Source organism: Seriola aureovittata, chromosome 20 (assembly GCF_021018895.1).
Source record: "Seriola aureovittata isolate HTS-2021-v1 ecotype China chromosome 20, ASM2101889v1, whole genome shotgun sequence".
Lineage (NCBI taxonomy): Eukaryota > Metazoa > Chordata > Actinopteri > Carangiformes > Carangidae > Seriola > Seriola aureovittata.
In genome coordinates, this window is record NC_079383.1 from 20,305,107 (window position 1) to 20,328,195 (window position 23,089).

General features: G+C 42.9%; 2 protein-coding genes across 3 annotated transcripts in view; one reads left to right on the top strand and one right to left on the bottom strand.

Annotated features, from left to right (window-relative positions):
- The first annotated feature begins 757 nt into the window (after positions 1-757).
- The window catches only part of apbb1ip (amyloid beta (A4) precursor protein-binding, family B, member 1 interacting protein), a 31,868-nt gene continuing 9,536 nt past the window's right edge, over positions 758-23,089 (top strand). The window contains exons 1-6 of one of the 2 annotated variants that reach the window (XM_056364672.1): positions 758-804; positions 16,640-16,699; positions 17,618-17,705; positions 18,943-19,217; positions 20,639-20,716; positions 22,110-22,269. In XM_056364672.1, the coding sequence (XP_056220647.1) occupies positions 16,640-16,699; positions 17,618-17,705; positions 18,943-19,217; positions 20,639-20,716; positions 22,110-22,269 (661 nt within the window). In that variant the 5' untranslated portion in view covers positions 758-804. Of the gene's footprint in view, positions 805-11,122; positions 11,370-16,639; positions 16,700-17,617; positions 17,706-18,942; positions 19,218-20,638; positions 20,717-22,109; positions 22,270-23,089 lie in introns of those variants that run through there. The other variant, XM_056364671.1, reaches the window with a different exon arrangement.
- On the bottom strand, positions 3,846-7,730 carry nell3 (NELL (neural EGFL like) family member 3). The gene is made up of 4 exons (XM_056364670.1): positions 6,647-7,730; positions 5,581-6,140; positions 5,037-5,103; positions 3,846-4,810 (listed from the first exon to the last, which is right to left on the bottom strand). Exons 1-4 carry the CDS (start codon positions 7,320-7,322, stop codon positions 3,852-3,854), a joined length of 2,262 nt encoding a protein of 753 aa, XP_056220645.1. The 5' UTR covers positions 7,323-7,730; the 3' UTR covers positions 3,846-3,851.

Consider the following 23,089-nt stretch of genomic DNA (forward strand, 5'->3'; position numbering starts at 1 on the left):
GAGAAGTGAACATGACCGCAGATAATGACCGATTCTTTCGCCCCATAGCCACCGAAATACATATTGTACCCATTTTTCATGAGCCACAGATCTTCCGAACATTCTGACATTAAAATGGCTTTAATTTTTTTTTTTAGCAACAAACTCTCGCAAGATCTCGTAACACAGATTTCGTCTCTCTATCAGTTCTGATTTAGTTTTCTCTAGTACTGCTGACAATCGCATAAGCAGATTGTTCATGTCTTTGGATGATCTGTTTGTCATTGTTTGGGTCGTGTTGCTAGATGCTAGCATCTTGCTAGCGTCTGTTTTGCATTGTTGATTCTAGCGGTGCGTAATGTTTGCTTCCGGGCATGCTAGTCGGTCCAGTGTGCAGAAACTGTGCACGGACTGTGTTCTGTGGACTGAGGTGTGGGTGATTACAGAACTCTCTGTGCTTACAATTACACAGTGGATTAAAAAAAAGTAACTCATAAGTAGCTTAACTTTGAAGTCCAGAGTCATGTTTCTGGCCAACTGATGAATGAAGCGTTATTTTTTTTTATTTACAACCACTGCCAGATGTTTGATGTTGCAGCTTCACCAGCTAATCGCTAACTTTGTCTGTTGCTTAGTGGAAGGCAGGTGGCATGAAGTGTGCTCAGCAGACTGTTTTTTTTTTGTGTGTTATTTTTGCAGGAAACAGCTGTTGACTGCTGGAAATAAGGTTAACGACACTGGAATTTGTCAGAAGTAAAACCAAAACTAAAAGAGGCTCTAACTAAAGGGCCGTAATGAGCCAAGGGGAGACGACAAAGTTCACTGGTAAGTCTCTGTGGCTTCATCACTACAAGCGGAATCTTTCACATTACAGTCAGTCATTTGTTTCTGTGTTGTTAATATATAAAATATTTATTAGAAGCTTTAAAGACAAAGTTTTTTAATACGTACAGACACACACACACCCTCCCTCTCTTCTCTGTTTTTTCTGCTCTGTTTCTCTGTCCCCGTTTCTCTCTCTCTCTCTGATGTCTGAACTTCTTCATGTGCTGTGGGTCTCATTTGATCTACAGCATCAGACATCTGGAGCACTGCTCCACTGAAACACCTGTTTTCAATTCAGGCAACCGACAGAAACATTTGATTGTTTCTCACAAGCAGACTTTTTTTTTTTTTTTTGCTGTCTCCCTCCCATTGACTCACAGGCTATTTGTTATGTTTAAGCCAAAGACCAGCTCTCCTATAGGTAATAGATGGAAGAATAATTTGAACTTGATTAAGACCAATTGAGAGGAAAATACAGTGTATGATTTTCCAGGTATTATGTCTGCAATTTTGGCACCTTTGCTGCTGAACAGCGTTGCTGTTAAATAGGTTCAGTATGTTTGAGATTAAATGGAATGAGTAACGTCTGAATGTTAAACTTTTACCCTTTAACTTAATGGAAAATAATGGGTTTTCAGTATGAAATGTTGATTGTCATGATGCATAAATCGTGAAACTTTTAGGTCCTATATTCTCTCCCCTAAAGTCAATGTTTTTTTGAGTAAAACCAACAAGCTAGAGCGAAATTTCTTTTCTGGCAAAATATATGTACATTTTATTTGGCGTTGAACGAGAATACATGCATCGGCGTTCCACGAGACACGTGCAGGGAACCCAACCACACACACACAGAAAGAAAATCATTAAACATAATGAAGTGAGAGTCGAGCTGAAGAGTTTCACTGCCAACTTCCTGAAACACTTAATTATGCCTAATTGTTCAGAGGACAGAACACACACAGAGGCAATTAGCAACGATATGCATGGGCAGCTCCTCACAGGGAAACAGTATTTAGGCAAAGGAATAACAAATGTTTGCACATTCCACAATACTATGTTATACATGTGCAAAATAAGTGTATGATAGAGGCTATCACTGCATGTATTTGAATATCAACACTGCCTACTCAGTGCTTTAACATATTTCTTTTTTTAACACATTTTTTTTCTGTTTTGCTCGTCTGACAAATATATGCATTCCATAGTGTAAATACAAAAGCCCTGTTGTATAAAAGGCAAATAAATATCATCAAAAAACATCATCAAGTACAAAAACTGCGTCGTATTGAAAGTTTACTACATTGCGTTAGTGTATTGTTCTTTCATGACAAACTCTTCAGAGCATCAGAGGAATAGTTTGACATTTAAGGAAATGTTTTCTTTTTGGTGGAAAGTTAACGAGTAGTTTGATAGCACTTTCATATCTGTTTGATGAATATGAAGTTATCACAAGCTCTATTTTACCTTAGCTTAGCATCAAGAGGGAAGACAGAAAGAAACAGCAAGTAAAATTAAAATAAAACAGTTCCCTGCTGGCGCCGGCTGGTCACAAACGCCGTGAGAAGGATATATATTTGGTTGAATGTAGGATGCGAAGATGGGAAAATATCAGAACAACGTCTAATAGATGTAAAACACTGACAACAGCTGACATTGATATTTTGTTGGTTTGAAGTTGCGTTGCTAATCTTGACGTATAAAACCCAACGTCTGCTAAACGTCGCAATGTTTTGACATCAACCTGATTTTCACTTCCAACCAAAAGTCTGTTCAGCGTTTGAGTCCAACACTGATGTCTGCTGTCAGGCTAGCTGTTTCCCCTTGTTTCCTCATGTTTATGCTAAGCTAAGCTAACTCTCCTTCAGGAAACATATCGGCTAAGTGTATTTCCTTAAAATGTCAAACTACTGCTTGAAAGGCCTAATGATAAATACAAAAGATTTGTTACATACAGGATGTTATATATATGCAGGGATGGAAGGATACACAGTTCATATCAAAAGACTCATACGCAAAAGTAGGCATGCCAATGTGTGCACACACGCATATACATACATATACATGTATTAGCACCACTGCACACATATGCACACACAAATACAGTACATATACACACACACTCACACACACACACACACACACACACACACACACACACACACTTAGACATTCAATGTAGAATTGGTCACTGCTCAACCAGCCGAAGTACTTCAAGCGAAAGCAGTACTTATAATATGTAAATCATACCCAAAAAGATTTCACAATAAAAGTCTAAACAGGTGATGAAATATACATTTAAAACAATAATACGACAAAATATGTGGAACAGATGAATACGTTTTTCATCAACCAGTATTCTTCCATGATTTGGTAAATTGTTGAATCTGCTCTGCAATTCAAATATTGTGCAAAACTGTTCTTTATTCTCACAAAATGTATTAATGACACGAGGCTCCGTCCTGCCTTTGATCACACTGCAACCCAGAGGATTGAAATATTAGTGCCTCCCTCATGTGTTATCTGGTTAACTCGTCCACGGATGCAGTCCAGAGTCACATACACAGCTGTGCCATTCTGGACCTGAAACGAAGCCCTCAGCCCGATACTGGCCCACTCGCTCCCCTCGGGCATGTATCCAGACACCTGCTGAGCCACAGGACCTCCCTGCCCACTCTGACCCGGACCCCCCGCCCGCTGCAAAGTCAGTTTTACTATATTACAGGAGTGGATGAGCTTCAGGTTGAGGGCTACGTTTGCCGTCCCTTTCTCGTGGAATACGAAGTTCTTGCGGCTGCTCGGCTCGCCTGAGCGCGCCAAATGAACCTGCGGCACGTCGGAGCTGATCTGCTGGAACAACAGCGGTTTATTCCTGACTGCTCCGAAGGGAAGACCGGTCCTGGACACGGTGCCAGTCAAGGCTGAAGACACAGCTGAGGGAATCCAGATAAGGCTCAGCATGCTGATCCCAGAGCTGTCCCCAAAATAACGGATGTTGCACTGCGACGGAGACGTGATCTCGAAGCTGAGCGTGTCCCCGCTGTCCACGCTCACGGCACCGGAGAGCGTGATGGAGGTGTCCTGTAGTTGACGCCCGTCTTGAAGGCCTGCATCGCCTCCTGGCCGGTCCCGTTGCGGTTGGTGTACGCAATCAGGGAGAAACCCTCTCGAATGCAAGTGTGGCCCATGGAGTACAGCGCCTGCTGGAGGACAAACTTTACCACGCCGCTCTCTGTGAAGCGCACGCCACGGTTGTCATGGGTCAGGCTGATCATATAGGGGTCAGACACTGCGGTCACACGGAAGGTAGGGCGGTAGCTGGTCTGGTAGTGCACCAACAGGGACATCTGAGCTGTCATGGCAACAGCGCCGGTATCATGAGACAACCAGAAGAGACTTAAAGCGGGAGCGGTGATGTCGTACACGTGAAGATCTTTGCTCTGGTTGCAGTGTTGATTCGGACTCTTCAGCAGCAGAGTGAAGGTGTGATTGGGCTCCACCTCCACGCCGCTGCTGACGCTCACTCCCTGAAAGTACTTCCCGTCAGGCTGTTCAATGCGAACGCCGCTGAGGTCGCGCCCCTCCTCCTCCTGGCTCCCGTTGAGTCTCATCCCCACCTGGAGGAAGTTCCTGCAGCTGTGCTTTATGGCAAAGTTATGATCCAACCACACCAGGCCGTGCTGCAGGAAGGTCACCTTCCCCGCCTCGTTCGACAGTAAATCACTGCTCTCCTTCCCTCGGATGTTTAGCTGAAGCCCAGGGAAGATGTGGGCGCCAGAGGTCCTGGCAGAGGGAACCGCCACATTCGCCGCCCAAGACTGGGACATGCGGCTCTCTGAATTCTGTCCGCAGACGGTGTCGCTGATGGCCGCGCAGGGAGCAGTGACAGGCTCTCCGTCACAGTCCGAACAGGCCTGACACTCCTGCAGCTCCTGGTTGTAAAAGTAGTCGTGACCGCACAAGCCCATCACTGCTTCTCTCTCCGAGACGCCCAGACACCTGAACCCTCCTGTGCAGTTCAAGAACAGAGAAACCGAGGTGTAAAAACAAGCTCCCACAGCTCTGCAGACCTGTGATCCAGTGTATAATGATTATTTTATTGGTACATTCTTTCTGTTTTAGATAAACTAGTGGAAAAAAGTGTTCTAAAATGAAAATAACTTGTAGATAATACTTCTTCTGTCCCTGTCAGTAGAATAAGTTTCTGTTTATTATCAGCACTGTGTTAAACTCACCTGGGGTGTTGAGGCACTTCACTCTCTCTCCACAAATATTTGGTAATTCAAGGCATTCGTCTCTGTCCTGTAATTTAAACAGATGTATATCATCAACATGGATACATTTTGAATATTAATATTTGAGTTCAGCTGAATTTTGGAAAGCTGATATCAATACCAATGCTTTATTTTTCTTTATTTTTATGATATTTTGCACTGGTGTTCATTAACTCGAGAATTAACTTTACGGTAACACAAATAGACAGGGAACTATGAAGGTTTTATTCCAATCAGCGATGAGATCATTCAACATTTTCACTTCAAACCAGCTGTTGTTATGTTTGGGCAATGCTGGCACTGGCTGGAAAACCACTGACTGATATCATCAATTGGCACCACGACTTCCAGATGAAACCCATTCCCACTTTTGTTTGCAGAAGGTTGTTTTTTTTTTTGACACAGTGCAGATATCTGATTTTAAAAATACGCCAGTTCAGGACTGGCCTGAGACCCATTTCTTTTTTAGTCGAACAGCCAGAATCAGTATTTTAAAGGATAGTACCTGGCACATACGGTCTGCAGTCGGAGAGCACTGTGAGATCAGGAAGAAACCTGGTGGACACATGGTGCACTTCTCACACTGAGGTGGGTCCCTCTGAAAATCACAGAACTCCTCTGATCCACAGGGTGACGGGCATCCCAGCAGAGGCTGAGGGAAGTTAGCCTCCCCGACTACATCCATCACCTTCGTGTCCATGTCCATCTTGTGGACGGCGTAGGACTTCTGCAGGTGGCTGCGGGCCTGGCTCTGCAGACCTGCCAGGTGGCTCTCAAAGTAGCTCTGCAGCTCGCCCTGCAGGCCCTGGAAGGAGACCTGTTTGACGGTGTCAGAGAGGAGGCCGTACTGCGCCTTCACCACGTCCATCTGCTCGTACATGCGCCGCTGCTGATCCAGGATTTCCCGCTGCTGAGACAGCAGCGCCTCCTGTTGGTCGGCGAGCTTCTGCTGCAGGTCGCGGATGACCATCTGCTGGGCTCGCAGGGCCTCCACCAGCTTCTCCTGCCCCTTGGCCAGCTGGAGGTGCAGGATGAGGGCGTCCTCTGAGGGAACTTCATTCTCACCTACGATGAAAATAATGCAGAGTGAAGGACGGGATCAGACTCAGTGTTAAACACCGCAGTGGAGGAAGTGATTAAATGAGATTAAGTCTGATTCAGAAGTCAGATTTCAGCAAACTGCTGGCACGAAGTGTGAACACCCAGTGACCCCAGTTACTCAGCCCAGCTGTGGCAAGTGTACTGAAAGTTTCCTATATGGATCAACATCAAAGCACTCTAAATTTTCTGGACAATTGACTGTGAGACATTCTTCCAGTTCAGCTACTCTCGCCGCTCTGCAGATTATATTTTTGGTCTGAAGGTCAAAGTCGTCCTCTGCTCTCAGACCATAATCCCCTTGTGCTGACCACAGGTGGGAAAAGGGGGGTTTAAAGTCAATAAAGACTAAATGTGTATGTGGTGAGACTGGAGCACAGTGCGATATATGGCATTTGAAAGAAGTGGGATAGAGCAGCCTGTAAAGACAACTGTTAACATTTTAGATTACACTGATGATGAAGATAGCAGACCTGGCTTGATGTCACATGTGAGCTGCACACCCAGAGGCGCGCCGCCAAGTTCCGATGAAGGATATCCAAACTCCGGAAAATCTCCCAGAAACTGCGCGGCTCTGTCGGACAGATGGACAGGGGGAAGCTGGCTGGCGGCGGAGGAGACGCTCTCCTCTGAACCGGCCAGACATCCCTCACCCACACAGGACTTTGCTCGAGGTTTTGGTCGCACCCTCAGGGGCAGTCTGCACTCGATCCCTCTACAGTCTCGGGTGTCATTTGTGGGCTGAAATTGTTTCACAAGAGCAGCGCAGTCCGCATCGGTGCATCCTGCAGGTAAAACTTCAGGCGTTCTCACCCGCGCGCCGCCGCCGCTGTCGCTGCCGCTGCTGTGCCGCCCGCGGAGCGGCTGCACGGCCGGATAGGCTTCCGACGCAGCTCTTGGAGAGCTCGGGTACGCGTGGTTTTGGCCGCCAGCTCCCTGCACCGCTCTCCCCTGCGTGTTCGGGTTAAACTGCCTCGGCGTTCTGGAGGATCTGCCCCCAGGACAGTGCGCTCCGGTGCACGGTCTTGGATCGCCGGTTTCCCCGCCGTAGCAGTGCGTCCCCCGGCAAATCTCTGCGACAGCTTGCGCGGTGTTGTGCAGTGATACAGAAGAGAGCAGCAGCAACAGCACTGATGTCAGTAAAACCATTTTTGCATCAGTTTTTTTTTTTTTTTTTAAACCTGTAAAAAAGAAGAAAAGGCGAATTCAGCTTTAGATTCTCAAATGGAAAAAGAAAAATATGGAAAAATCTTTGAAAAGCTCCTAAAAACTGCTCAAGGATTCAAGTTGAGAAAAACCATCTATTGTCTCCTGTGTCACAACTGAAAACAAACTTTATCACACTTGACACAGAGAGTCTAGATCAGCAGCCCCTCACAGAACATCAGCCCCGGGGGTTTTGGTGAGACTGACTCTCCCGACTGTCAGATAGGAATAAAAACATTAGACACACGCATTACTGCTGGCTCTCTCCATGCCTGACCCACTCTGAGGGCTTCCGCACTACAATGTCAGTATGTGGCATTCCAAAGACTTAATTAGCATCAGGTTTCCCCGGCCACAAATTAACCCTTCACCTTCCCTGTTCTCCGCACAGGAATTCCCTATAAGAAACATTTTCTAAATCTAAATGTTTCTTCTGTTTTCATGTTAAAAAAAAAAAAAGAAAACAAACAAACAAAAAAAAAACAAAGTGGAAATTTTAATCTGTGTAATACCAAAAATGATTGTTCTCCTCCCTTGTCGTCTTTTTCCTGGTGACTGTCACTTTTCATTTCACTCACTGTTGACTTTTCCTTTGACCCTGTGACCATCCAAGTTGCAAAAAAAAAAAAAGTGGCAGTAAGTTTTTTGTTTAGCGCAGTGTGGATGTTGAGACAGCTGCTGGCTCTCAACTCCCGGCGTTCTTCACGTTATACTGGCCTTGTCAACACCGAGCGCTCCCCTTTATAGACAAAGCCAACAGAGGTCAAGCTGTTGTTGAAGAGACCTATGGTGGAAGTCAGGAATGTGAAACCCACAGCTGTTTTTTTTTTTTTTTGGAAACCTCTCCTATACTCTCGTTTTTAGTGCTTCTGCATAACCGCACATCCAGCGGGAGGTTATCTGAGGCTGATGTTTGTAGCTTGGCAGATTCTGGTGTCGTTTTCTGTTTGATTATTTCAAGGTCAGGCAGGTACGGAGGTGAAGAAAAAGAAAAGAGATGAAACATTTTAAATGATGACAATGAAAATACAAGATTTTGACTCATCAAAATTCATACTTAGTATCTTGTAATTTTGACTCACTATGTCAAACTTTTGATATAATTGAATCTTGATTTACCCTAATAATTTTTTTCATCTCATTCTGACTTATTCTCTCAATTTTTGTAATTTAGTATGTCATATGTCAAGATTTTGAATTATCTCATATTTTTGACGCATTTATCTCCATAATAGTTTTGAATTAGTATCACATAACTGAGATATAGTGTCTCATACTTGACTATTTTCTCATAAATTTGATGTATTATCTCAGTTTTAATTTAGTATCTCGTTAGTCAAGATTTTTTACTTGTCTCATAATTTTTGATTTAGAATCTTATAAAGTATATCTCATTATTTATCTCAGAATTTTGACCCTGTGAATCAACTTTGTATGTATTTATGATATTTGCTTTTACTAATTATCATTATGACTCTTGGACTTATTCTCTCATGGATTTATCATCTCAAAAATTGCACTAATGATCTCATCATTTTTTAGTTATTATTAAGTCTTGACTTGTCATTTTCTCTAAGCATGTCATGATTGATTATTCTCCTAGTTTTGAATTACGCAGTATCTCATAAGTGGGACTCATAAGTTTTGTTTATTATCACTGTCACTCATTACTTCCACTTACCATGAGTTCTTTATTTTATTTTTTTCTTGCCAATTTTCATCCAATTTTCTCTTTTCCTGGCAGACATGAGCTTCCACATCGAGCCGAGTTTGACTCATATTAATGAAAACAAACCTCAAGTTTCCTTGTTTGTTGGATTCTTGTTGGCAAACAAGTCCGGCCGGGGAGAGCAGTGAGGGACTCACTGGAACCCAAATCAGTTGCATACATACAAAAACACGCGGCTAATTGGCAGTTACTCTACTGGCGTAAACTCGCCGTGTGGATTATTGCACCACAAAGAAATAAGCAGTGCAGGCTGGTAGCATAAACTGCTCCACACCACCCACTGAGTTCAATAGCGTTTGTACATGTACAGTACAGCAGAGTACAAACAGAGGGCACTGCAACACTCCTGTAGTATACATCACTTTTCACATCATCATAGTGACAGTTTGTCCTCTGCAGTATTATATTTAACAAACGCTCTATATCGTTTTGCAAGGTGTCCACTGGTTTTGTCATTATCACCCCATTTTCTTTTAGGGCAGAAGCCCAAGAAAGGTATTCAGAGGTGTGTTGGAGCACTCAGATGTAACATGACAGAGAATAATGATTTAAAAATGTGCCCTCTGTTGTGTGTCACACCTTACCATCTGGGCTTTTGTAATTCTTCAAAACCAACAGACTGCTCTTTGTTTTGCAACCAGTTCCTACATCCTTTATTTGTCGTGCATAATATTTGATATGCTTACTAAAAATCACAGTTTCTTGACTCTGTGCTGTGATGTACGAGCACATCAAAAACCGTTATCAGTATCCGCTCTGCTGGACCACCCTCAGTGCCTGACGAGTGACACGGCAAAAAAAAAAAATCACCCCACTCTCTGCTGCCGAGCTCCACAACCATTAATCAGTGTATTTATTTGAGAAATGTTCTCCGAGGCACCGGCGTGCTCGTGTTTGGGAGATGCTTGGAGCTAACGGGAGGCTACGCCTTTGGTGTCCATCTGTTTGTCAACCCCTGAGAGAGGGAGGAAATGAGGGTGGTTGGGACACATGCCTGTACCCCAAGTGTTTGTTTAATACATCACAAGTCATGAAAGGCTCTCGAGCGCGTTCAAGGTTATTTGGTTTCTCCCCGTGGTGCTCGGCTTCACCGTCTGATGACAGGATTTTGCCACAGAGACGGTGGTCTGCCTTTCCCATTGGAGCCAGGGCGAGACTTGAGGGGAAAATAGGACACAGAAGTGCTAATAATAGAGAAATAATGCTAATATTTTCCTCAAATTAGGGGAAGTTGTTCTTTTAAGCTTAATTTTGCATCATGATGCTCATTCCTCACCTCCCTTTGACCGCAGTTTCCTAATATTTTGACACATCTTGCGTTGAGCTGTGTGCACTATCCCTGCGAGCTAAAAAGAGATTAAAAGAAAGATGTGAAATCTTGTCTTTTGGCCTCCCAGGTTGACTCAAGGAGAAATGCAAATAAATAGAGCTATCTGTGTCTGCATGGTCAGATAAGAGCCAGAGGCTATTCATACCTTGACAGCTTGACTCTCCTTGGTCGTCATCGCCGTCGCCCCCCCCCCCCCCCCCCCCCCCGAAGATAAATGACCTTATTGCACCACACCAGTGTCTTAAGATACTCCTTCCTGATTTTAAGCAGAGAAAAAGGGGAAAAAGAAAAAAGGTTGAATGTATATGAAAGCATGAGTTGGTGTCCTGCCACATTACCACTCCTGTCTAAAGACCTGCTGTAAATCACTTTCAGTGAGGTGAATTATTAACCGAGACACGTCACATTCCTCGCGCTGATTCAGCCGTTCTGTCGATCCCACCAAAACTTTTTATGTTCTTTTCTTTTTTTTCTTTCTCCACGAACGTCATCATCTGGTTGTCAGTCACCACCACAGTCTGGACTGGAAGTCACAGCATGACTTTGACTATTCTTGAGTAGTTGAAGCTTTGAAACAGTTGCAGTGCAGATAAGGAGCCCTGTCCAAAGGTTGGAGGCAGGGAGGTGGGGGGGGTGGTGGTGGTGGGGGGGTGGCCCAGCGCTGCCTAGACAAGACTGTTGTGAGTGTGTGTTGCAGTTAGAGCAGGAATGCTATGCAGGTCTAGACTTGAACTTCCGCATTAAACAGGAAGAAGTCAACAGTCAGAGGGCCAGATGCAATCCACATCAGCACACCCAAATCTGCATGCATATGACTGACTTTTGCTGTTGAGATTTATTGGAGAATAACATTTTTAAGGGGAACTGATGTCTGTGAAGCGGCTACCTTGAAACTAACCGGTGAAACGAGGATTAAAACATTAGGAAAAAGGTGAGTTTCAGCCCTCTGCTACATTCGATGTTGTACCTTCAGTTAACGGTCAACACCCATGGCTGCTATACTTGACTTCTCTTTGTAGTTTCAGTTAGATAATGGCGCTGTTTTTTCGTGAACCGGTTGCAGCAGATTGCCTTGAGCTAGACACTGTTCATGACACAGACTGAAAATCTTCCTGTCAGATTTTGTGATTTAAAGCCTCCATTGTGATACTGACTTTGTCACATTATGTTAAAACAGGACAAAAGAAATTGCACAAAACTGTCACTGTCACCTCAGCTCTGTCTGTTCTCGTGAGATAAGGCTTAATTAGTTTGCTGTAAGACAGTCATTAGGCGTATTTTAATATGAGTGTTAGTGAGTGCTATGAGTGTTAGTTGTCTGCTTTCCAACTGGGTGTACCCGACCATAATGTCAGACTGCTGCATGACTCAATAACCACACGAAAACCGATAGGGCTGGCCTTGTATTGTAAAGCTAATTGTGCCGTCAGTTTGTCGCTGATTATAGGAACATTTTGCACATTTGGCTTTTAGAAGATGAGATTAAATCATAGAAAAATTGACTTAATTTCATATATAATGTGTCATGTAACATGTTGCATTTGAAGTGATGGAAACCATTTAGGTGTTGTCAAGGAAGAAAACACTGCATTAAAGGTTAATACTGACTGTAGAATGACTCACGGGGATTTTGTGATATACACAACCCCTCCTCAGCAAACATAGATTTGATCTTGTGTATTAAATTTGTGGTTTTTATGCCCTCCAGCAACCCCCTAATTTGCCTAATTCATAGTAGAGTATCCAGTTCTGTAAACACATCTGCATGAAACCAAAGTATAGATTTGATCGAACTAAGAGAAGGAGTTTCTGTACAACATGGTAAACATGCTGTGCTTCTATACGGCGAATCACAGTTGTTGTCTGGTTTCCATTTTGCTGCCTGAAGCTTGAGTTACACATGTGCAGACTTATAAAAAAAAAAAAGAAAGGCTGAGACATATATTTGAGATTAGTCACTTGCATGCTATATTTTTAGTGTTTTATTTCAGTGAATACCAGTGCAGTGGCATTCACCGAAGCACAGTAAAGTTGTGTTTTCACAATGCATTGTGCGAGTTTTGGAGGGTTGCCAGATTTCTATGCACAAGTGTTTCCAATAATATTTACGAGTGCTGACAAATCACATATTTTTCAGAGCGGTTTCTGGAAAGAAAACAGAAATGGTGTCAAAGAAGGCAGCGGCATCCTTTTACGATAGTATTCCTTCATCCAGAGCGATATGAATATGACTCAGAGGTTTAAGGAACTTGTCACACAGAAAATGCACTTATCGAGAGAAACACGTGTGATTAAAATGGAAAACTGAGCTCACTTCGCAGCACTTTATTACATCATCATTGTTTTATTCATGTTTTTTTTTTTTTTAAAGGTGTGGTTGGACATTTGGAGAAAAATACACTTATTTGCTTTCTTGCTGAGAGTTTGATGAAAAGATGAGATAAGAAGCTGCAGCAAGCCAGCTGGTTAGCTTAGCTTAGCATAAAGACTGGAAGCTGGGGGAAACAGCTAGCCTGGCCCTCTCCAATGTTAACAAAATCCACACACCAGCATCACTAAAGGGACTAAGTAACGAGATTCATCCCATTAACTGAAGGTGGATTGTGTTACCTTGGGACAGCGCTTTGCTAGCTGTTTCCAGCCTTTTACGCTAAGCTAATATAGCAACCTCCTGGCTGTAGCTTCATATTTGATAGACAGACATAAACATATTCTCCATCCAACTCTGAAAAAAATCAGCTTATTTCCCAACATATCAACCTATTCCTTTAAGTATACTCATGGGCTGTAATGACCATCAGTCTAATATGGTTGTAATGACACCGCCCTCAGGTTAACACCTCTCCTGTGGTTGTTCTGTGTTTTATTTGCAGATGTCACAGCTTACAGTTGAGGTAATTGCATTACTATACAAGTTTAATGTTTCACATGATGGGTTGGACCACATGACATTTGATTATCTATTCATGGACCATACTAAACATAAACTTCAGCCTCCATTAGCAGATGCTTCTTTGCTGGTTTGTTTTTAAGATCTGAACAAATGCAACCACTCCTCCTCTCTGACTTCTCTTCTCTACATGAGAGTTGAAATCCATTTAACAGCAGCCGGCAGGATCAACTTGACGTATAACAATCATTTCTTCGCCCCTGTGCGACTTGTGAAAGTGGCATCGTGCGCTCCCGCGTTAACATGCTCCGTGTGGTCGGTGAGCAAAGAGCTGACGTGGACCACAGTCACACTCGGCTTGTTCAGAGTGAGAGCTGTTGTGTTGCGGTTGTCATAGCACAAAATAAAATGTGACACCACAGAAAGAAGAGATAAAAACTAACTGAGGGACTGAACATAATTAATAAGTGGTAATAATAGAGATTTTGAGAGGAGAATGTGTGATTTAATGTTTTTTTGCACTTTTGAGGTTGTAAATATTTACTCTTTATGTTTTGTTTAGCCATTATAGAGAATATCATATTGATAAACCACAAACTGAATTTAAAAACTAGGTTTTCAGACTATTCAAATGTGACAATATCAGTAAGTTAACAGTTACATTCAGTATGTGGGTGGATCGTGTCACCATTTCCTACCGGTGTCGACATAGCAGAAAGCTTTACCACTTCCTCAACGGGGCAAAACATTTACGTAAAGGGGTGGAGGGAGTGGAGGGAGTGGGGCCCCACTATCTCACGACAGTTGGAGAGGCCACACATACATACAAATTCTGGTCAGGATGCAGAATGATTGTGTAATATCATCATTCCCACAAACGTTTTGCAAGTTTTCGTCTACGGCCTTTTGCAGTTGATCTGCAAAAATCACAGGGTGGCCTGTACAGTTTCTCATAAGCTTCCGACCATACACCATCTGTTAGATGTTGGAACAATATCGATTCGAAACATCGTGTCACAGCGCCGCGTGAACTCTCGCCTGGAACACAATCAGTCACACTTGTCTCCTCAGCAGTGAGATTGAGGGGTTTGCCTTCGTGGTGTCTTGCAAATGTTTTTCCTCCTCCTCCTTTCGCTGGATCTTAACGTTTACTGAACTGCGAGTTACACATTATTAAAGATAATATTCTCTTATACCTAATGTGCCACAGCAGCAAAAACAAATCTTCTAGGTTAGTGGCTGACAGTTCAGTAAAAGGGAGGACTATAAAAAAACAATATCTCATGAGTGAGTAGTAGAGACGAGGTCACAGACCATTACCATGACCTAACCACACCAGACGTTTACTCGACCATAGCTGTTTATAATACTAACCTGAACACAACTGTATTTAACCTTATTAGCATTTCAAATTACACTCCACATATGCTTGTTCACTGCCACAACCCGACCCTCCCAGTTTTGCATTACAATTATGCCGCTCGTGTGTCTTATGTATTACAATTCGAACTTCGATAGACCAACAAACTTTACGTCACCGCAGTCACAAGCGCATTGTGGTGGCGGGAAAAACAACAGACGCAAAGATGAACTTTTTCTTCATAAAACGACCTTTAAGGAAGAGCATTAAACGGACAGACTGGACTGATGAAACCTCCACTGTTTATCACACAAAAAGGCAAAATCAGCGATCAATAATCCATCCAGCAATTATTCAGATATTTCAGTCTGACCAACTGACATCCATAAAATCTTACGCACAGAGAGTAAAATGAAACACTAAAGTATATGGTTTACATTTTGTAAGATCTCCTCATTTGCAAATGACTTCATCATTCCATCATTAAAGAGTTAATCATTCAAGAGTTAATTAATTTTTATTGATAGCGTGGCTAAAAAAGTAAGTCAGTGAAGCTCATTTACAGCCACAGACCCACATGTAGAAGGTCGAACTTTAACGATCCACAGCAGCTGTCTTTCTATCCACTAGTCGGGGTGGTTTGGTGGTTATCCGGCTCAGAGTTTGCTGGTTCATCAGTTTTTAGAGCAGCTGTACTTCCTCCTCAGGTGTTTGCACATTTACCTGCTCGGTCACAGTGGAACGTAGTGTTTAGACCCACCTTCACATTTCTACAGGAGGTAGATGAGCGGGGTGCTTGCACACTGGTGCACCACACCATTGTTGATGTTAATACCTCATGTGCGCCCCGCTGTGACTGAATGAACTCCCGCTCATACCCTCACCGAAGCCCATGTTTCTGACTACTGGGTATGTTCCACTGTAAGAAAACAGGGGCTCTGTTTTGACTGCACATTCAAGCCCACGATAACATTTGCTTTGAGAAATGAGGCTTCAAATGATACATGAGAGACGGCTTGATGTACATAATTACACTTAGAAATCTCCAGTGAATCCTCTGGAGTTGTTTGCACAGCTACTATAGTAGTCCCTCAGGCTGTTGTGCTGCTAAACCCGAAACAATGAACCTTGATGATTCTGACATTTGACTCCATATGTCCAGGGTCAAACTATATTAAACTGCAGTATGCATACTTTAAACAGTCAGTGGTTTCGTTTTCAGAGATAAATTCGATAACAAACACTGTCCCGCAGCGTGAGTGTGTGGTTTCAACACATAATGGTCTTTAATGACAATATAGGAGTGAATGAATGGCTTAAAATGAACTGCAACTTGTAAAGAGGCCCGTGTGTTTGAAAGAAGGAGGGTTGGAAGATTAAGTTTGATTAAGATAACCTTTATCTCAATAAACACTACTAATGTCAATTATAAAGTAAATTTTACTTCTGAAGCTGACAGAAAATGCAAAAATGAAATAACATTGCACCTTCCAGTGAAATATGAGTAACAAGATACAACAAGTTCTGGCAAAAAAAAAAGATGCCTGGGAGTTCAGCATACATAGTTTTCTTCCTCCAGTCTGGGTTTGCAAGATAGCGCAGCCTCAGGGAACATATTACAACCACAACGATTTCAAAAGTAGCAGCGCTGCGTCTCACCACAGCCTGTGTAACACGCCGTGTGTGTTCAACATTTGTGTCTCCATGCAAATGGATTTACCTTCTTATTCCACACATTCCTTGGCCGTCATTCGTCATGACAACCATACCCAATCAATGAAAATTCTTCAGTGCCCTGTAGCGCCGATCAATACGGCTCTAATCGATACACCTGGCACTCCCGACGGTGGGACGGGTTTTTGTTTCATGGGGAAATAATTTAAAGTCTGATCTTGGAGCGTTTCCCTGCGTCTTGACTTTTCTTTTTCTTTTTTTTTTTTGCTTTAACCAGATGGACGACATTGACGCAATGTTCAGTGACCTGCTGGGGGAGATGGACCTCCTCACACAGGTAAGATCAACCAGTTGTCATGGCAACTATAGAAGATAAAGTCATAGGACTGTTCACACAGTTTTTTTATTCCAGCGCTTTACTCTTACATCTTACAACTGGCTTCTTCTCATTTGTTTCAGTTTTTAATTTTTTTTTTATTGTTCTTAATAAGTAAAGGGCAGGATATAAAATGTCATAAAAACAAATGGCAGGGACGTGAATCATAGAGAAGCGGGTGGTTTTCTGGTGGAGTTCTGTTTTGACAGAACAAACATTCACTTTTTGGTTTCACTTCATGTCAAGTGATGCCCTTTGTTTTAACAAGAGACAAACACATCTTTCATGCGACACATGCACAGTTACCCGTTTTCTCCGGACTTCTCAGGGTTAATTCTCTCTCTTCTTCAATAGACTTCTCTCCCTTAAAGACAGATGACAAACTCGCTAAAGCCCACCATCGATCACCGAGACACTCTAGACTGGCAAGCACAACAGACACAGCGGGGGGGAGACACTCTTTGTGGTCATCTAACGACCATAAATTACACTTTCTTTTAGAAGGGAGGTCAAATGGCAAACTCATGAGCCAGCTAGAGATTAGAGATTTTTTTTTTCTGAGTGAAAAGTCCTGCTGATCACTTTGATGTTGTTTTTCAGCCCACCAGTCATTTTAAATCACTTCCATCTCCCCGGGGTGAAGGCGGGGGGCTTAATATTACACATAGAAGCCCTGTTAGGTGTAGTACCTAAAAACAGATGTAACATTAAATGTGTAAACACTATACTTTCTTACATAATGTTTGGGGACAGTTTATGTTTCAGTGCACTCAGAATGTGTTGTGGATTAACTCCCTGAGCCTCTGGGGGTCCTGTGGCTGCACAGATATTGTATTCATGCTCTTATAAACACACCGCCTTGTTCATTTTTCCCTGCAGAGTCTCGGAGAGGAAACGGTACCGCCTGAATCTCTCCCCGCTGCCAACCAGGAAGTAAACTTATCCATCGGCTTCACTGACCTGAATGGTGACTTAACATTTTGTCTGTCGAGCACGAAGCAATACTACAAAGAGCTGGGTGTTGACCTTCTGCGTAATGTTTGTTGCCAAATGCACCATATTGTATATCGCATGTTTAATCAGCTATCTAGAAAATGATCAATTTGAGCATTCAGTGGCTCTGCAGTATGTGTGGCTACTGTTCAAGATGTGACTTCAGACGAAGACTGAGGTCACTGTACGTGCTAATTACTCAGTGTTTGCCTCCGGCTCTTATGGGCTGTAAAACAAGCAGTAATAATGTTAAAGCAAGGTCACAGCATCTGTTATTAGCACTCTACTATTTGTCCTCCTTTCCCTGTTTTCTTTTTTAGTAGGTATCATTAAGTATTTCAGCCTGTTACATCAGCTTTATTTACGCTACGTCTCCAAGGACTTTAATACAAACCTACCATGACACAGCTAAATCATAAAATAAATGGTTCCATTTTCTTAAATAAACTAAAAATCTCCATCCATGCTAGCTGCTCGGTGAGGCTATACTCAGGCACGGTGGTGCTTTGAGCCAAAATGCTAATGTAGGCATGCTAACATGCTTACAGTTACAATGCTAACATGCAAAACAAAAACAGAACGTAGCATGCAGATTGTTTGCTAAAAAAACAAAAAAACACCAGTAATGGTTACTATATGGGAGTGTTATTGTAAAAGTGTAATAATGTTGAGTGGCGGTTGCTAATGCTACAGAGCTGCATGTGTCAGTGTTAAAAAAGCTGTGCTTAGCCTGTTAGCATGCTAATATTTGCCATTTCGTTCTAAAAAAACAAAGCACAGCTGCTGCTGCTCATGGGACTATCATTAGTTTTGAAGGTAATTGGTCATAAACTGAATTATTTAAATAAAAATTCTGAACAGATGAACGTAACTGTTTAGCCCATATGTACCCTACAGTACCAGCAGACTTTATTTATCATGGAAGACGAGGGAAGATGAATGACAATTGAAATGAAAGAAAACCTTTGTTCATGCATTACTTAATCAAAACCCCAAAAAAAGGAACTTGTAAAATGAAAAGAAAGTGTATCCTCATGTTTGGGGGAAATCACATTTCAAAATGGGAACTATGGGATATTCAATGTTACAATTTTTACCGACTGGTCATCTATTTTGACATAGAGGTATACTATTACTGTAACTGTAAAACTATTCTTGGCATTTAACACTTGAGTTATGTTTTGACAAAATTATTCTGCTTTCGACACCAGAGTCTCTCCTCGAACTCGAGGACAATGATTTGGATGCGCTCATGGCGGATTTGGTGGCTGACCTCAATGCGACTGAAGAGAAACTCGCGGCAGAGATACAAGGTCTGAAAGCGCCATCACCTCCCCCGGGAGACCTGCCACCACCACCTAAAGGCCTGACCACCCACCCTGCCTCTCCCCACGCTTCATCAGTGAGCAGCAGCGTTAGCACCCCAGCCTCGTCTGCCGCCTCCCCTTTACCACCTCCGCCTCCCCAGGCTGCAAAACCGACAAAGGTGTGTCTGCCTCTGCACAGTTTGTCAGCTTGACAAGATAGCAGTATCATATCTGAAACTACCTTTTAACCTCTCTACTACTGAGAACCGCTCCAAAATTAAAGAAGTGAGATTTTAAGTGGGAGTTTTTAAGGCTTTTTCAGAATAATAGAGAGTACATTGGTGCACTGTCAAGGAAAGTGTCACAATGACAGAAGACATGCAGGGAAGGAAAAGAGAAAATGGCTGTTCTTTGTTCAGATCCTGAACTATAATCTGGAAGAGCGGAAACATGAAGCAGAGAAAAGCAATAATGTAACAGTCACAGTTTTATTGGTGGCATGTCTTAGTTTACCATGAGTGAGTGCTTTTCTAAGCCAGTCGTGACAAAACGGTATTGCAACAGAAACATCACCAGTTCCCAGCATATACATTTTCTGGTCGCGTCCTTTGTGTCTCTTTGTGGAATCGGGAAGAGTGGTATTGCTCTTATAACAGCTGGACGGTGAGATCATGGCGAAGCTGTTCCTGGACAGAGGCGTCTGTTACAGTTACATAGACCTGTGTGAGGGGGAAACAGCCGAGAGTCTGTCTGGAACAGATCAAACACGTAACAGGATCAATACCAAAGGTTGGAGTATAGGGGAGGTAAGATGTGGCTGTGGTCGGGGTGGGGGGGGGCAGACAGGAGCTTATTGCTTTAGCAGAGCTTGTTACCTCATCCCTCTGAGGTAAAAACACCAGCTGTGCTGAGACAGAGAATGCGTCATTGTCAGGCAGAGGTGTGCGACTTCATTAAAAGTGCACTGTCGGCAGGATTTTTATGTATCGTATCCCCGCTAATTGAGATCCATTAGATTAGATCTAATTCCACAAATTAAATTCTTGAACGGACGCTTCTCCACCCACGGGAGGGTGTACAATTAAAAACTAAATCAAAACAAAACACTGCAGCTCCTGAGCAGAAATGAGATGTCACCAGAATTGGATATTTTTGCCCCTGATTTACCCTCAGCACTGTTTTTATCCAAGTAGTAGCTCAAGATTTTCCTGCTTAGATGATTTAAATTGATATCTGTGAAGACATGAACCTGCAGCGAGTGGGCGATTAGCTTAGCTTAGCATAAAGAGGGGAAACAGGGGGGGAAACAACTTTTTTTTATCTGTACATTTAATTATATTTGGACAGAGTCAGACTAGCTGTTTATCCTAAGATAACTGGCTGGCTGTAGCTTTAAATTAAATGTACAGATATCCTGAAAGCTACATCAAAGATGATTTCTTGGCACTGTTTATATTCCAGAATATACAAGTGTAGCTTTAACACAGTGATGATATGATAGTCCATATCTCACTTACACTAGACTAGAACTAACAGATGAATATCTATTATTCACTGTAATTCAGCTGTCTCATTTCCTACTGTTGTTTGTGTTATTCAGGAGGAACTCGACGCACAGATGAAAGCTGACAAGATAAAACTTGCTCTGGAGAAGCTGAAGGAGGCTAAAGTGAAAAAGGTAAGACGTCCGCTGGAAACTGTAAAACCTTAAAGACGCTGTGAATTCCGGCTACATGGACTCCGCTGTAAAAGACTTCAAGAGCCGTCAATCATGGTAAAGGATGGCTACTTTCATCCAGCCAACGTCACGCAGGACAGCGCAGTTTCCTCTTTGGGTGATATGTGGCAACCTTTTTATCAGGCTTCAAAGCGGCACACAAATGTGCAGACGTGTGGTCACGCATGCAAAGCTCCACTTACACAAAACCAGACCAGCTTCATACCATGCTTTTTTTTTTTTTTTTGTATCATAGGTGATGTGGCCGCCGTCTTCTACACTTGACACTGCATTAATGGCCTGTTTTCACCTGCTCGGATGATAGTTGTAAATTCTTAGTAAGAAAACACAGACCGCCGGTCAGTTCCACAGAAACATCTGTCTCTGCGTCGGTGTTAATGCACAGAAGAAGAGCGAGGTGCACTCTCTGTGGTTTCAGCAGAATGCGGTGGTGGTGTGAGGTTTCAGATAAACCCACCGATTTCGACACGGATCGTGTTCTTTGAAGATATCTACCTTGAAGAGGGAAGCACCGTCAGAGGGAAAACAATTTTGCTCTCCAGTGACATTTCATTCATCCACATGCCAAAACAATATTGTTGTCCAGGGAAGGTCGGGACTGAGTAACGTGTGATCTAACAGTCTAAAACCCCTATTGTGATAACATCTCTCAAAACCCACGTTTTTATGACACAAGGCGAGCGACCGGCCGACCTCGGTTCTGTGAAACTCCTCAGCTTCCCAAAAGCTGGATTTGTTTCCAGATGAGAGGAAGCGTGAAGCCATATGAGCCTGTGAGGAAAGTGCTGCTGCGCTCCAGAGCAAAATTAGTCTCAGACTGCAAAAAGAAAAAAAAAGAAAAGACAAATACAATTGAGAAAAAGCCAAAGAAGTTCATCAGAATGGAGAGACAGAAGTGCTGATGCTCGACCTCCTCTGGTGGAGAAAACATCTGGAGACAGAAACAACCATTTAGTGTATGTGGCCTGTAATTAAACTGGCAAACAAACGACCTGCATGGGCTTCTTCGAGGCTGGATTTGACGTCTCTCTCCCTCATTTCAATCTGTCATGCGGACGCACGACACCTCATGTCATAACGATAACACTTTAAGGAATAGTTTGACATTTATTGAAGACACGCGTACTCGCTCTCTTTTGCTGATGGTGAGATGCGAAGATTAGCGATTAGCTTAGTACAAAAACTGGAAATGAGGAAACGGCTAGTGTAGCTGTGTCCATGGTTTTTCTCTTGTTGGAATATGAACAATTTTTATTTTGTCTTGTTGTGAGTGAAAATACAGCCAAAAAATAACAATTCAAAGTTAAATAAAGTGGCATTTTCATTTTTGCAGTTGGTGGTGAAGGTGGTAATGAATGACGGCAGCTCCAAAACTCTGATGGTGGACGAGAGGCAGAACGTCAGGGAGGTTTTGGACAACCTGTTTGAGAAGACTCACTGCGACTGCAATGTGGACTGGAGCCTGTGTGAGACCAACCCCGAACTGCAGCTCGGTGAGTTACTGCAGGGAGATTTAACAACATGCACTGTAGCATGTGGTGGATTCATTCATTCAAGCGTGGCGGTATGACTGCGTTTGTAACCTGGGAGGTAACAGTAGCACACACACACACACACACACAGGCAGGAGGAGGGTTTATGACTGATGATTAATCTATCAGCAATCGCCATTGCTTTTAATGCACTGCCACTGGTTGATGTAGAGGTTCAGTCTGTGGTTAAGTGTTTTCAGGTGAAAATAAAATTTTAAAAGAAGTCGTCTGGTGCACGGAAAAATGATGCAGGTTACATTTCCAGTACTAGCTTGGAATAAAACTGCTTACATTTCACTGACAGACAACACACAGATAAAGATGTCAGGTGACACCACTTTTGTTGGCAAGTGATTCTGGGTAATGTAGTGCAGGAACAGCGTGGTGATAAGCACAAGCTGAGCGGTAAATATATCAACAAGAGCAGAAGAAAACACAGCGGTGGTAGATTACCACTTCAACAACAGTGTGTTTTTATATGAACTGTCACACACACACACACACACACACACACACACACACACATTGTACAGTGTGGGATATTTCATCCTGGTCCAGATGATGGACTGTGTTTTTATTGGCACAGTGGCAGCCACACTGCAGCGAGCTCACAATGAAACATTGATCTTACTCCCATTCATTCTCTTTCCCTTCCTCCTCTCTTTCCTATAGTCTATCTCTCTCTCTTTCTCTCTCTCTCTCTCTCTCTCTCTTCCACACACATACAGTGTAGACAGGTGGGTTTAATTTGTTGTATTGGACACTGTCAGTCATCCTCCCT

Coding starts and splice junctions, on each gene's coding strand:
- nell3 (XM_056364670.1), bottom strand. CDS start 7,322: ATGGTTTTACTGACATCAGTGCTGTTGCTGCTGCTCTCTTCTGTATCA. Junction 6,141..6,646: donor CACATGTGACATCAAGCCAG/GTCTGCTATCTT, acceptor TTTTCATCGTAG/GTGAGAATGAAGTTCCCTCA. Junction 4,811..5,036: donor GAAGTGCCTCAACACCCCAG/GTGAGTTTAACA, acceptor TGAACTGCACAG/GAGGGTTCAGGTGTCTGGGC.